The 16,239-nt window shown below is 41.3% G+C and overlaps 1 protein-coding gene across 2 annotated transcripts in view; it reads right to left on the bottom strand.

The window, feature by feature from the left end:
- Positions 1-9,866: 9,866 nt before the first annotated feature.
- The window catches only part of USP49 (ubiquitin specific peptidase 49), a 356,661-nt gene continuing 350,288 nt past the window's right edge, over positions 9,867-16,239 (bottom strand). For both annotated transcript variants that reach the window (XM_069238415.1, XM_069238416.1), the window contains one exon: positions 9,867-10,329. In XM_069238415.1, coding sequence (XP_069094516.1) covers positions 10,166-10,329 — 164 coding nt within the window. In that variant the 3' untranslated portion in view covers positions 9,867-10,165. The remainder of the gene's footprint in view (positions 10,330-16,239) is intronic.

Below are 16,239 nucleotides of genomic sequence, written 5' to 3' on the forward strand. Positions count from 1 at the left end.
TTTGTTGAAATTAAGACAGAACCACCCTGCTGGATGTGGCATTTGGCCGATTTGCTCAATCCCAGCGGCTGAGCAAAGTGGTCATGAAGTTAGACATCAGCATTGTACGTTCCTGTGTAGAACCCACTACAAATCTGAGCTATTCCAGGGCCTCATAATGCTTCACTTCGATGACACAACATACTCCAAGTCCCTCTTTCTACTGGTGATTGCATTCATCGTGCTACCTCGAGTAGTGCTACTACAACAGATTTGCAGATGGCTATTGTATGGGTAGTCTGAATTTGTGGGAGAAGGGGTGCAGACGAAACAGGCAGCTCATTGTTTGCTAATGTCTTTAAGGCTGGGGTACATGGCTGAAGATTAACGTCTTACAGGAGCACGCACGTGAAGTACAAACAAATGGCAGAATTGCTGTGGTCATGTTTGTTCTAAAGGAGGATATGCTCCATGTTATGACCAGTTTTTAAATGAATGTTAATTAGTTGTAATCCTGATTGTCCATCGTGAGTACCTTCATTAAATGGAAAAACCGCATTCTCAGAACACTTTCTTCAAATACATCAGTTTCAGGAACATTTTAATTGATTTGTCTCCCCCCACCCCTCGGTACGAATCTAGCATTACTTCAGCAAGTGTATGAAATTAACCTTTCATTAATTCATTCTTTAGGGAGAAAGGTGAATTTTGTCCTAGGTAATTGGAGCAGGCTCCTTGAAAGTCTCATGTACACACAAGAATGTACAAATGCCCAGGTCTGAAAGAATTCTATCAGGTAGATTGCCTGCCTGTTCGAGAGTCAGAATCCAGGCAGTATTAACTTGCCAAAGCATGACCGAGGTTTGCTCTGCAAATTTCTTTAGTTAAAATGCTCCTAAGGAGAACAACTGTAGCTTCTTTTCTTTGGTCGAATTGGCTGGCTTTACGGATAACTTTCCCTCTGATACAGATCAAGCATTTTAATCTGAAGTGATTGTTCATGTGATCATGTTCTTTAACTGATGAAATTGGCCTGGAAAGTTATTCCAGTGAGCATGCTTTCCTTCTAGATACCACTAAGGGGTGGATCGTAAATCCGTGGAAATGAACTGGCCTCAGATTTCTACCACCACCAATCTAAGATACACCCATGCTAGTGTCTTGTGCAAAAACACAAGGCATTTTTGAAAACTTGTGGTACTGTTTGTTTTCAAAGACCTGTCTGACTCATTTAATAGCTGGTTTGACTGTAAATAAAAAGATCTGGATATTGTAACCAGGAATGTCCTCTCAGTGTTGAGGCCTCATCAAGGTTGTGATGCATCTTCTCTGGAGGAGCCATAATGGATCCTTGCAAGGTCTGGGGTAGCAGGCACTTACCACTTTCTAATTCGAGATCCTGAATCAGTTATTTTCAGAGACAAAAAAAAAAACTACAATCCCTTCCACAATTATGCATCTTTGCCTTTGTATGTTTTTTCCTTAAAAATCCTTAATTCTGCCTGCTTGCTTATTTATGGCTATTTAACTGTAGTTCGTGCTTTATAAAGAATATATGTGTTGTCTCAAGGTAGGCAACGTTTAGAAACAATTTTGAAAATCAATTATTAACAGTTTAAAAAGAAAATCTGGCTTCTTGCATGTACGTGGAGATAGCCCAGTGTTTATGGATATTAATGATGCTATTGTGCTGAAGAACTCCTTTTCTCATCTGTAACCAAGCCTTTCTATTCCCTGGAGTTCAGCATTATAGTCCTGAACAACATCATATACGTGCAGACTGAAGGTGTACTTGAAAGGCACATCTAGGAGCAAGTTCTGTGATTTAATTTAAGTGAAGCTTTCATCCATACTGTGGCTTGGACTACAATGGCGATTTCACCTTTGGAAAGAATATTGCACATTCCCACCTTTAACTAGGGCAGTGTTAATCAACAGCAAAAGCTAGACAATGATGGGTGAAATTTTATTCTAGCTAATTCTGTAGAGGAATAAACAGCAGCAGCAATTCATCTGCTTACAAATACGAGACAACCTTGCTTCCAGCTGTGGTCTTGCTGATTTTATACATGTCTGTAAGAGCCTACACACACACAAAACAATATACCAAAGTTTATCCTACATTATTCTTAAGATATAATATTGTTTCCTCAAAGGGTCTTATAATAAGCGACAAAAGGCACCTAATTCATCATTACAAATGGCTCAGCACATTTGCCTCAGACTAGAAGAATTCTCATCTTTATTATATATCACTTTTGCACACAAAAAACCCCAATTGACTTTGGTAGCTGTCAGGCACTGTTTCCCAGAAATGAACATACAAAGCTGGTAGCCTTCACAAGAATTTGTGTACAAATATTAAGCCAAGGTATGCCAAATTACATGAACAAAAAAAACACAACACTGCAACTACAGGTTTATAGCAATTATGAGCCTGTACTCAATGAAATAAGGTAAATCCACTACAAGCTCTTGGCTGCCCAGCCACCTCTAGCACTAACTGCCCAGTCAAAATGTATATAATAATTTTTAAATGTCTGGATCCACCAAAAGTAAGTCAGCACAGACAGAAGGAACGAAATACATAATTAGATACCAGCCTAGGGCTTCAACACTGCACACACTGAAATAGACTCCTCCAAATAAGACTGAAAGCTTTTGAACCTGTGAGGCAGTGACCGCACCAGCAAAAAATTGCCCAAAATCTGTTTACAAATACAGACGACTCAACGTGTAAATAACATCAACAAAAGGTCTGTATCACGAAATGTGCCACATCCCTGCTTAATACTAAAGCAATGTATAGGGACTGGTGTATACCGTAAAGCTCCAACCTTTGATCTCAACTTGAGATAAAAATACTCAGCCAAGAACAAATACCTTTAGAACACCTGTCCTCACCCACGTGTGCAAACAGTAGGAGGGGATGATGTGATGAAGAAATTAATACAAGTTACTTCTAAGGAGACATTCTTGATAGCACACAGATTCATCATCACGTAAAACTGCCAACAGATGTGGCATCCCACGTTTCAAATACTGTAAATTTAGAGTATGGGTTCCTGCCCAGCCTTCAAAACAATGGAAGGGATACTCCATACAAAAACATCTTAGTTGAAAGATAAGTCATATGTTACTTTGAAAAGGAGGTGAGGCTCATTTTTAAGGTAATGAATGTGCAGTATCTGAATGCTGAAGGTTAAACAGCAAAAAAAAGCAACAGTCCGGAAGCGAGTATGCACTGGGAGAATCCTGTATCTGCATTGAAGACTTCCTCTTTGCTTTTCAAATACCCTTGTCCTTCCTCTACGGTGGAAACCATCAGTACACCCTCATCTATTGTTCAACCCACTCAAGCTATAGACCAGGGGCTGCATTAAAGATAGGGTGCACTCTCCTACTCCATGAGTCCGGGTTCACACTATAAGTATATTCATTGAGCGCAGATTTTCATAGTGTGCGATATCACACCAAATGCCCTATTACCAATGCAGGGTTTTGCTGTTGCAAGCCACTGGTCCACATTTCCCTGCAGGCAGCAATGTGGTCAGCATCTGACAGAAGTGCAGAGATTCTACCCCCCCCCGACACCTATCACTACCACTCCTGGCAGGTGAGTGGCTGCACTCGCCTGCAAGGGGGATGTCTGTGGGTAGCATGTAACATCTCTCTCCAAAGGGTGCACAGCTTGAGCCTACTCCGAGGCACACAGTGCATCCTCCTTCAGCTCCTTTGCTTAACTGCCCATGTCTCTAATGCAGTATGGATGCAAGGCGAAGTGTTTACTCATTTGCATCGGGCCACATCGCCATGCAAGTGGGAACACCCTGTTGAGATTACTTCAGCAGCTCTACTACAGAAGGGGCACTGCAAGCATCTGTAGCCTGTACTGAATTTCAAAAGTGCTCAACGCCACTTTTTTGTAACGCAGCCCCAAGACATCAAAAATAGAAAATCTTGCTCCAGTTCTTAGTGCTGTCAGGCTTAATGCACAGCTGGCGGTGTGGACTTAAAATCATCTAACAGGAAGGCAGATCACATGACCTGGCAAAAAGGATTCCCTGCCTCTCGCCACATTGCAGGAGAGAGTATAGTGTTGTAGTTAGAAAATAACGTCAGATGTAAAGGTAATGATAGAATGTAGTTAAGCACTGCCAAACGTGGAACTGGGCTTAAATTATGTTGATTTCCCAAAGTTGTGGAGTGGCAAAATGTAAAGGCGTTCTAGCAGAAGGTAGTATGTAGAGAAAGTAAAACAAATGAAACCTAGTTAGAGACCATCTGTCAGCACAGCAGAATTAAATACAAAGACAATAAAAAAAATGGCAGCAAGATCAATAATAATTATTTTTTTAACAAGTGTAAGTGATAGAAAGTATTTGCAAATGAAAGGCAACAGTTAGAAGAAAGGCTCACACCCCAAAAAAAGTGTAATCAAACAGAGAAATGATTTACATAAAGTGATATGAAGGAGTGGAGAGAGCAATGTAAGTGATCAAGAAAAAAAGCTAAATGACTTCACGAATAAATCAGCAAATGTTTCACAATGGAAATTGGAAGAAAGTGACAGTAACTAGCAGAAATAAGCATAAGCTGGACAAGAAGCCAAGCACTTCCACAGAGATGTGCAAGTTCCCAGCAGAGCCTTTCAATCTTCCGAGGTTCTTTTGTAAGATTGACTTGGTTAATAGCTGTGTACTTCAGTTTGCGATATATGTTGCAGTCATTTTTATTAATGATCAATGTATGAACTAACCTTGCTGAGGTAGACTAAAAGTTTAGGGAGGTACAGCACGCCTACTTCACAATCTTGATTGAGCATTTGAGACAGGAGAAGGGGGAGGTCTAATACCATGTACCTAAAAAGAGATTAATGAACTGAAACTAACACAAGTGTCATTTTAAAATAATGAATTTACTTAAAACAACGACCAGTGCGATATCCTGAAGTCACAGGATAAAATCCACTGCGTTGACAGGCAAATTAGTTATTCTTGGACTAGAAGTATTTACATCATGCAAAAGCTAGGAGTGCGGGATACTTGGATTTCCGTTGTCTGATGTTACACACAAGTCTTTTGAAAGCCAACTAACCTTAGCATTGACACATGGGTGGTGAACTATGTAAGCGATTAAAAAATAAAATAAAAAAAAGTGTGATTATACATGGAACTCTGTCAAAAAGGGAAGACTGGAACACTTGAGACAGCCCAAATGGACATCCTTTTTATCACCTTAATCAGTGAACTTTGAACGACAATGCTTGCCGACTGGAAAGACATTGAGAAAAGTAGGGGTGTAATCAGAATGTGGGAGCAAACAGCGCTTGTGCCCCCTATGTTGTGAGAGAACTGCTACACTGGTTTGCCATCAATATCCAAGATTAGTCTTTAAGAACACAAGGGGGTTATTTACTAAGGTTTTCAAAGGTGTGTACAAAGCACTGCATCTATTTACTAACCATTTTAGAGATCTGCGAGTATTGCAGAAAATTATGCAGCATAATAAACTCGTCCATACAATCCTCAGTTCATTTAATCCTTCGTCTTTTGCACAAAGCCCAACATCTGCTGCAGACATATAGGGCAAGTAAAACCCTGGAGACAATTACTGACGTAGTCAAATAATCTGCTTGGGTGTACATCATTGAAGAAGTAACAGTATGGCTCCTAACACAGGATGCATTATGTGCTGATGTTACAACAACGTTGTAATGGTAGACTGATTTGGAAGACCTAACAAGGCAATGTGCTTCCAATTTCTTGAGACCAGGACACATGTATATGAATCAGTGCCACAGTGTAATATCATGTGGTGCAAATGTCCTCCAATGTCTCTGGTGCCAGTGCTATAACTCGAAAAGTTTGCCATAGACAAAATCTCCCTTTGCCGAATAGTGCAACTGGACAATTGCTACTTGAACTAAACTCATCTCCTCTTAGAGAAATAGATCTTTTGGTCCTTCCCAGTACTGTGCCTCAAACACAACAAACTACTTTTCCTGCATCAGTAACGAAGCAGTGTCTGCACTAGTTTCTTCAAAGGTAAGCACAGTTCGAGAGGGCATCCATCTTCGTGGACATCTGCTATTCTGCAAGCCAAAAATGCAAGCAGTTTCGATTCTGTTGCTCTACTACAAAAGATGTTGCTCTCTCTGCCTTGGAGGACTTCAAAATGTATTGATTTGACCAAGAACCTTAGTCATTGGGTTGGGGAACTGCAACAGCTGCCTTTGAGCAAGCAAGTGTGGTTTGATCAAGTGGTGGACTTGGGTCCAGATAATAGGACACAGGGCATCCCACAGACGGTGCCCTTAAGGCACGCTTACAGGGCAGAGATATTGGTGGTAAATGCAATCAGAACTTTGGCAATTGAAGAAAAAGCTTATTCCTGAAACAAATCCTTCGAATTAGGAAACCACAGGCTTTACTGCAATAAAAGAGGAGCTTACTGGCACACTAATGAACAGTTCAGGGCATATCATCCAGAACTGTAGATTGTTGTTCAGAGAAACAAATTAATGCCTAATCCTGTGGAAATACAGAAAGTCCATCCGAGGGTAGTTTTCCTGTGGTGAGCTGCATTATTAGACTCGGTAAGATAAAGTGAGACTTTTAGATTCTTGGCAAACCTGCATTTGCCAAACATTTATTTCCAAACATCTGTACATACAGAAAGCAGCTCCTTAGTCACAAGTGCCAGGCCCATTTTGCTACCAAGTAGAAGGTGAAATGTCCAGCCTGAACTTCTCAACCTGTGGATGGGTCAAGCTCTGATGGAGGTGTGGTGAATTATATAGGCTTTTCATGGAGTGCTGCTGTTGCCTAAGCGTTCATGCATCCCAGGGACCTATGCAACCTAGTTTTGATTCATATTCAAACTTTCATAAGAATAACAGTTTAATAATACATCCAGAAACTGACTGCTTCCATGTCCTGTGCACATTAGAGCCCTGTTTTCAGAATCGGGTATATTGTGCTTTTCAACGTTTTACCACTCAGTAAAGATGCTTCTATATCTTAGAATTTTCATCAAGTATCTGACTCCCATTTCAGGATCACCAGTTGGAATTGGGGGGGGGGGGGGGAGGGAATAAGAATTGGTCCGTCAATTCATAACCCAGTCAAGATGCACATACACAACAAAATTCCTCCAAGATCAACTATGCTGAGGAAAGGCGTCAGATGATTAAAGTAGACATTAATTCTACTGTTCCATCCAAATAACTCTGAGAAGGAGAGAGACAGAGCGGAGTACATGAGGCACAACTGAGAGACTAACCAATGGAAACTTCCAATGTTATGAGCAAGAGTTTGAAGACTAAGGCAGGAAAGAGGAAGAGGAATATGCCCTCCTCCACTTTGGCAGAAAAAGGTGCATTGTTTTCTAACAAAGAGAAAACATATCAAAACCAAAGTGCATAACACATGGTACTAACTACAGCTTTCAAATAAAAGCTACGAGTGAGACCATTCTCGCAGTGTCTGACAAAGCAGTCTATCTCCCTGCACTGCAGTGGTATTCAAAGGTCAACAACAAAAGCTGCACATCCATGTGCAAGAGATGAGGGGAGGGCAACAGCCTTGGAGGCCAGCAGCCATGGCAGCTTCCTTCTTCAAACATCAATATGGACAATCCAAACTATTAGTAAAGTCCTATGTGGGATCACCACTCAGTCGGGGCAAGAGTTGGCAGAAACCCTGCATCTGCGGCAACAGGTCCCTCTCACATATGGGCCAGTTCAACAATGAACTAAAGATTGCACACACCAGCTAGGAGCAGGGCTTCTAATCACAAGCAGTGAACTGTGTTAAAAACTAAGGACATTTTGAATTTTCTATGATTTCAAAAACAATTTCTCTAATTGCGCTCAGAACCAGCGACCTCATATTTTTGGTCTGTCATTATCTGAAATAATTTACACAGTTCTCGGTCATATTGTGAGGAGTACAGTGGAGTGCTGCCAGTGAAAAATAATGGGTAAGATTTCATGGACTGCCAAGCAAATCTGGATGGCTTATGGATATGCCCCTTTAAATTGTAGGAGACCTACTGAGGAGTTAACTTTTTGAAAATCTGGCCCATATGGCCACAGCTCTTGCTTGAAGTCATTCAGATGGGGCTTTACATTCTCAGAGTATGCTTTAAGACAACAACGATAAGTGCGACAACTGTACACTACCACAGCCACTTAGAGGGTGCCGAGAAGTAGATGGCAAGCTACCGGAATACCTTGAGAGACATAGTTCCTGGGAATAATCATATCCCTTTGAGTTGCAGGACACACTCCTAGTTCCTGCAGCACCCTGCAAAGCCCTCCTTGATGTTACAGAACATGAGGCTGATTGATCAACTGATCCGAAGGAGAAATGCCATGTCTTTGCTGCACATACTGCTTTGGAAGTACAGTTTTTTTGTCAATTGGGTACTGTAGCACAGTGGACCTCAATCATGCCAAAGAGAGGCGCCATGTCTATGCAGTACAGAATACTATGCCCTGTCCATGAGCAATGAACATCTTGATCCTACATAGGAGAGGTGCTCTGCCCCTGCGGTACCTTGCAGACTAGACCAACCATGTAACACAGTCATCACCATCCTGCAGAATGCCATGTAGTCATACAATAGAGAACAGAGCACCTTATTGCTGAAGAACCCGCTCCCGCGGTCAGCAGAGTTGCCATTCAGTCTGTGTGATTACTGTGCAGAGTAACCCTTTAGTTTGTGTATACAAAGTAACACTGAGGTCAGTGGAATTTCTTTGCAAAGTATGGGAGATATCTATGCATAGTAACTACTCACAGGCTTGGGGGAATTCAGTACAAAGTAACCCTGAAGTCTGTGAAATTAAAACTTAAATCTAAAGAATCACTGTGCAGAGCAACCATTCAATCAATGAGATTACTGTGCAGAGTACCATTTTATTCCCGAATAAATGCAGAGCAACCTTTCAGTCTATGATGTCTCTAACTACAGGATAACCATTCAGGCTGTGGGACTCCTGTGTGGAGTAACTGTTCCAAAAGAAATGCACAATTTTGGTGTAAAGTAACTTCTCACAATGTGCAATTCCTGCACAGAGTCACTTCACACAGCCTATGGAAATCATGTGCAGAGTAAAACATACCAACCATTCACACAATGTGTGGGTTTACTGCATATACTAAACATCGAAACAATGTATACTGCTATGCACAAACTAACCATTCATACAGTTGGAAGGGTTACTGTGCATACTAACCATTCACACATTAGGTAGAATTGTTGTTTATACCAACCATTCACACAATCGAGGTTACTGCACGTACAAACAATTCACACAGTCAGTGGAGCTACTGCATATACTAACCTTTCACACAACAGGTAGGAGTTCCATGCCTACTAACTATTCACACATTAGGTAGTGTTACGCTCATACCAACCATTCACACACTAGGTTGGGCTACTGTGCAAACTAACCATTCACACAAACTGGGGGGCAGCAGCACAGACTAGCTACCTCCACTTCTGGTAGGGTTACTTCACGTACTAATAATTCACACAACCTGTTGCATTACTGCAGACAAAGGATTCACGCAACCTAGGGAATTAATGCAGACGAAAGTCACACAACCTGTGGGGTTACTGCAAAGACAAAAATTTACACACACACACACTGCCTGGTTACTACACATACTAAACATGAATACGGTTTGTGAGGGTATGCACAAAATAACCCACGTCCACAATGGTGAGGATCATTTGGCACAAAAACAAAAGTTTGCAGTATGGAAATAGTTTATAAATTGACCCTTTAAAGCCTTAAATTACTTCACAACAGACAACGGCCCTACGTAGCAATCCTCCCCACCTCACCTCCTATTTCTGCACGTTCAGACAAATGATTGATAAACTAGCCTGTTTTTTTATTTCTCTTTTGAAATGACTTCAAAGGCACTCGGTTGGCACCGCCTGTGAGCGCCATACAGAGATGCCGTTGCCTTACTTCAGTGGGTATGACCAGCTCACTAAAACATCCACACGAGAAGATGCATTTCTGCGGAGAACCCTCTGAAACTACACGGTGAAGAAATGGATCAGTAAGGAAGTTTTTCTTTTTTTTCTTTCTTTTTCTAAAAAAAATGTTATAGTCTGCGCAGAGTCCGACAGCTTGGCTGCCCGTTAGGAAAATGTCAAGTTCTTGTCACTGGTTGGGGATTGCACCTGAGCTGTAGGTTGTGTTTGCTATCCCTGCAGTGCCGTGTACGCGCGACCGTTGAGTGTAGAACAGGATGTAGGCCTGTGTTCTGCAGACCTCGTCCACGCTGCACATGTTCAACCTTGAGTCGTTGCAGTGCACCCAGAAAGCTGAAAAAAAAGAGATGACAGATCAGCATTTGCACAGGCTCAGCAACCCTTCTTCTATCATGTAAACTTAAATGTTCTCAGGATGCTGAACACATGCAATATTTAAAATGAACGTCTTTTAGAATCAATAAACAGAAAGGCTTGCGCTTGAAGCAAACACAAGCATAGGCTACACTGGAATTAGAAGCTTCATGTTCCAGGCCAACAGTCTGGCAGCATCAACAAAGCTCACACTTCTCCCTGAAGCTCAATGAGGCCCACCATACAGAGTTCTAAAAGAAGTGATCATGAGGGATAAAGACAACCATGATCATCGGTTACAAGTTACAAACCTTCCCTTCTCTTTTCTGGTAAGTTCAACTAAATCACTGCCTTTAAGACAAGCGTACCATGCCACCTGCATTACAAGACAACTGAAGTTTCCATTTTGGCATCATCTACAAAACCAGAGGGCACATATTCCAGCGCCATGGTATGTAAACTTGCCTGTCCCACAGAGCTTTTCTCTTCACTTCCTTTGCTTTTAGTGAATCTTTTCTGCTTGCTTGACCATGATTTTTGCACTGCCTTCTTCCTTGACCCTCATTTTTAGTTTCCCTCCCGTTTTTAACCCTACGCCTGGCTTGACGTTCATTTGCTCCACCTCCTCTTGCCCTGACTCACGTTCTAGCACACTCCTTTATCCGGAACCTCACCCACGCTTCCTCCTTGACTATCATTTTCTGTCTGCCTCAATTTTTGCCACATCTTCTCCACTGGGTCCTTGCTTTCAGCTCACACGTCATTCTCCCAAACCCTTCACTGCCAACTAAGCTAAAGGTTTGCATTACTTGCAATTTGCTTCTGCACTAAACTCTCAGGCATTCTTCTGGGAATGGAGTTAAATCTGCATTACTTGTAAATTGTGTGTGGGCTGCTTCTCAAATCGTCTTCTGTGATCCATGTTAAATCTCAGCAGTCTTTGAAATTCCTATCTCGACTAAACTTACAAGACGTTTCCTGGAAGCTAATCAAATTTCTGCATGCCTTTTAAAATACACCTGGATTACCCATATGTGTTCTTGAGATAGGTTTCAAAACCATATACTTGTAGGATAAACATCTATCTGCATTCAGTGTACACTTCCCTCAAAACTTGCAATACATTTCTACATAAAATTTAAATTGTGCCCTGGTTGAACTCCCAAATCATACTGTATGTAGCTGCACCCTGTTAAACTGTATACGAGTGTTCCTCTCAAATTCATACTGCAACCCTGTTAATTCACTTGTTCCATGTACAATACATCACAGATGACTTTAGAGACAGATGCCCGAAATGTGAATAGTTTTTAACATGCACTACAGAACTATATTTTTTAGATAGAAGGGAGGGCCATATGTACTAGGATTAGGTATAGCGATTTTCCATTTGGGATTTTCTGGGAATCACAATTAGGAAATCACTATTTCTAAAAGTAGGCAGTGGTCTATGGGGACCACTGCAAATCAGCACTTGCAAGGGATGCACTAAACACGCTCCTACCAAATCGCAAACCCAAACTGCTTTTTGGTAACAAAATTACCAAATCACAATTTGCCTTTTGTACATTTCAAAAAGCATTTTTGCTGTTGCAAATAGCCGATTCTGCGAATTGGCCATTTGCAACCTCAAAAATCAGAGCATGTCATTTACTACATTTGATTCAAACTCATTTTCCCTCTTGTAGCGGTGCAACCCTGCACCAATAATGTGAATAATTCTCATTGCAACCATCTAAGAAAATTCCATAATCTTAGTTATGACTGATCCATTAACTTAATAGCTGGAGTCTGAAAACAGACATCTTCATATAGCACTCCTGTCTGAATTTTGCCAAAGATATGCCAATAAGAAAGCATCTGAACTGAAGGAAACAGGGTAGCGTTCAGCCCGCACTTCATAGCAATCCTATGTCTGACATAGGACTAGAACTCCATGTGCCAAGCACACACAATTAAACTTCTGTTTTTTTTTTTACCCGTGACTGAAGTTTAAAAAGGCTACATACACCTCAGTGGCTAACCAGAGTGTGTTTAAGAGACTGCTTAATCTGCTCTGTGATTTAAACTGTGTTTAGAAAGTGTCTGCATCACTTGTTTTTGCCTTGAAAAATCCAAATATGCGAGTATGCGACAAACCGTATTTCAGTAGTTTTTCAATCTGTGCCTTACCTGGAGAGAAGACTCTGCTAGCTTGAAAGTGGGGATTCTGCCTTTCTATGTCCAAGAAGATTCTATTAGAGGAGCGCCTCCCTCCTCCCTTTCACAGGGGCTTTGGCTTAAGTTAAGTTGGCCCTTATATAAGTTTCTATTGGTTGTTGCATATGTTGTTGTGATTGGTTGCTGGGACTAGCATTCTATTGACTTAAGGGTTAGGGTTTGTGTTCTGATTGGGGCTAGGGTTCCTATTTGACCATGGTTTTAGGGTTCCTATTGTGATTGGTAGTCAGGACTAGGGGGTGTGATTGGTTAATAGGGCTAGGTCTACCATTGGCTGTTTAAGCCTGGGGCTCAGGGCATCTCTGCCCGGGTGGAGAGGACAAGGGCAGTTGCCTGTCTGGGCGGAGAGGACAAGGGTAGTTGCTTGTTTGGGTGGAGAGGACAAGGGCAGTTGCGGTCTGGACGAAGAGGACAAGGGCAGTTGACTGTTTAGGCCAGATTGGGCCTATCCCAGAAATGCTGCCCAATTTTTCATTTACTGGAAAGGACCTTATTCCCTACATATCCTCCAATAACCAAACACAATATCAGTAAAGGCATCCATCTCATGCACACAAACAGACCACATACATGCTGCAATGTCTCATCAACCAGCACAAAATCCCACTTACCACACCTATACACATATCCACCACAACTACAACATTAAGACCTTCATTCTCACACCAATCACAACTCTGTCCATTACCACTAACACATCGAGCCATCACCCATACAACACAAAACCACATTATACATTACTTTCAGCCATCCAGACACACACTCCCTGTGTTCACACAAACCAACCGCACTATCCTCTATTTCCTCCTGCCTGACCCCTTTTTTTTTTTTTATCATGACAAAACCTAAACTCAGCCTTCCATCATACCATCCACAAACACCCTCCCCCTCTTTTCACGAATCACACACAACCATACAATCCTTACACTGCACCACACATTACCTCTTCCAGCGATCAAATCTAACACAAACACCCCTAACTCTCATCCATCCCCTCTTACACACTCTTCTCCAAAACACATCAACACCCCCTGTAATATTCTAATACCATTCACCAGCACTAACTGACATACAAATCCTTCACGGAAAAACACTACATCAATATGCCTCTCACAACTCTACAAAAACAAAATAAACCGCACACATCAGATTATCAAAATACCAAACTTTCATATTACTTTCCATCACACCAACTCCCACCCTCATGACTACACAACTAAAAACCCTGACCAATCTTTACTCCTAAATTCTCACCCTTCACAAACATCTAACACAAGCACCCAACACAGCAACATTCATTCACCCGCCTTTCCTCCATCCAGCAATTAAGGGCCAGATGTAGCAAAGGGATTTTACCATTCTGTGTCAATGGGAAAATGTGTTCGTACATATGGCCCTTAGAGCCTTACATTATGATCCACATGCTTCTCTGCCACCCCTAACCCATACCCCTTCCATACTAAACAGATGCAAATAAAATAAACAGGTCACTCTTAACAACTCTGCATCCCCTTGTCTATCACACAATAAGGCTACTCTACAAAAAGCACTAGTCATGTCACCAAGTCCACCACCAACACACACACACACACACACACACACCCAACAAAATGCCTCCTACGCCTGTTACACAAGGAATACTATACAGAAAAAGAGGACCCTCTCAGAGTTATCACACCTAACACACCTGTTACAAGCTCAAAATATACTGCTCACCGTTCTCCAAAACAAAATGACACCGCCACAAACACACATTTTCTAATCTGCCTGCTCATAAATACTCAATCACTCTCAAAATACAAGCACCACATCTATGACCTGCTCACTGACACACAACCTGACTTAGTGTTCATAATGGAATCATGGTTGAGAGAGGACATGGCCCCAATGTTGTATGAAGCCGTTTCTCCAGGTTATCAAACCATCACACAAAACCATATAGGCAAAAGAGGAGGTGGACTAGCTATTATACTTACTCCTGTACCTTTCTCTCCTTTACGTACCTCCACCTAACAATTCAACATTCCGATACGCTTTTCTAGAGACAGTCTCAAACCTTATAACATTATACTCCAGTCTACGCATTCTTAGGGACCTAAACATTTGGTTTGACAAACTCAATATGCCCCATCCAAAAGCTATCACCAGTGGCCTACTCGCATTGAAAATACATCAAACTGTACACAATCTCACACCCTAGATGTTTTTGCAAACCCTGAATTAGTTACTGTTCAAAGCATCACACCAAATCATGGTCGGACCATCATTTGGTAACTTTCCAAAATAAAACACCACAAATCAAACATCCCATAGCACCTTACTACATCCATCCATCCATCCATCCATCCATCCATCTATCTATCGACCATGGAGTAAACTAAATTTTGAAGACTTAGAAACACAACTAACAGCCCACACAGATCTAGACACAAATTATGTTCCAACAATTTGAGTGGCTACAGGAAGCTTGCGATATCCTAATACCACTCAGAAAAACTAAACAGGACAAAAGAAAACCAACACTTGGAGAAACACAAAATTAAAAAAGATAACGCAACAAATCAGAAGGCTGCAACAGACCTGGCACAAAAAAAAAAAAATTCAAGACAAACCTCAGCTACAAAAAGTTAACAGACTATACAAATCATCAATCAAAAAAGCTAAAAAAAAAAGAAAAGTACTACTCAGAATTCAAAATGCTAAATCTGCACTAAAGAATTTTTATAAAATTCTCAATGAATTTTAGAAAACCTAAATGCACGGAAGGAAGTCATCCCAATACTCAAGATTTGACAAACAAACTGGCAATTCATTACACCACCAAGGCAGACACATTGGACTACTAATCAGCACCAACCCCATAAAATCCCCTCCAAGAGGGAATCAACCCAGCCTCTGCACTCCTTCAAACAAATATAACAAGGTGAATTTATGGATTTGGTCAAAGCAAGCAGACATTTCTGCTCCCTTCTGACCCTTGACCACATATTCAAGAACATTCTTTTATCCACTTCTGCTGCCACACCTGTGAGAAGAATCATCAATAACTCTTTAACTACTCCAATTTTTCCAGAAGACCTGAAAAAGGCATACAAATGCCCGTTATTAAAGAAAACAAACCTGGACCGATATGACCCAATCAACTACAGACCAATTACAAATGGACCTTTCCTAGGTAAACTGATAAAAAGAGCTGCATTCGTTCAGATGTCACCATTAATTGAAGACAACTCCATACTTTCAGACTACCAAACTGGATCCTGCCCAGGAAGAGGCACCGAATCTGCACTCGTGGCAATCTGGGATGATTGCTGCACTACTTCTCTTTGATCTCCAAGCTGCCTTTTGATACTGTTGACCATGACACCTTAATTCAGACTCCACAAAGCGGGCATAGAAGGGACTGCTCTCAACTGGATTACATTTTACCTTCAAAACAGAACAAATATCATCTATTCTCCTACACCTTCTTGTCCAAACCCTACCTCACAAAAGCAGGGTTCCCTCACTGATCTATCATTTCACTTATGCTTTTCAACATCTACATGGTGTAATTACCAGAGTTGATCAATGATTTTCAATTTACATGCTACAACTATGTAGATGACACACAGATAATCCTTAAATTGGAATGCCCCAAAGACATTGAAAACTCCCAAATCTTCAGTT

This window comes from Pleurodeles waltl, chromosome 6 (genome assembly GCF_031143425.1).
Source record: "Pleurodeles waltl isolate 20211129_DDA chromosome 6, aPleWal1.hap1.20221129, whole genome shotgun sequence".
NCBI classification, from domain to species: domain Eukaryota; kingdom Metazoa; phylum Chordata; class Amphibia; order Caudata; family Salamandridae; genus Pleurodeles; species Pleurodeles waltl.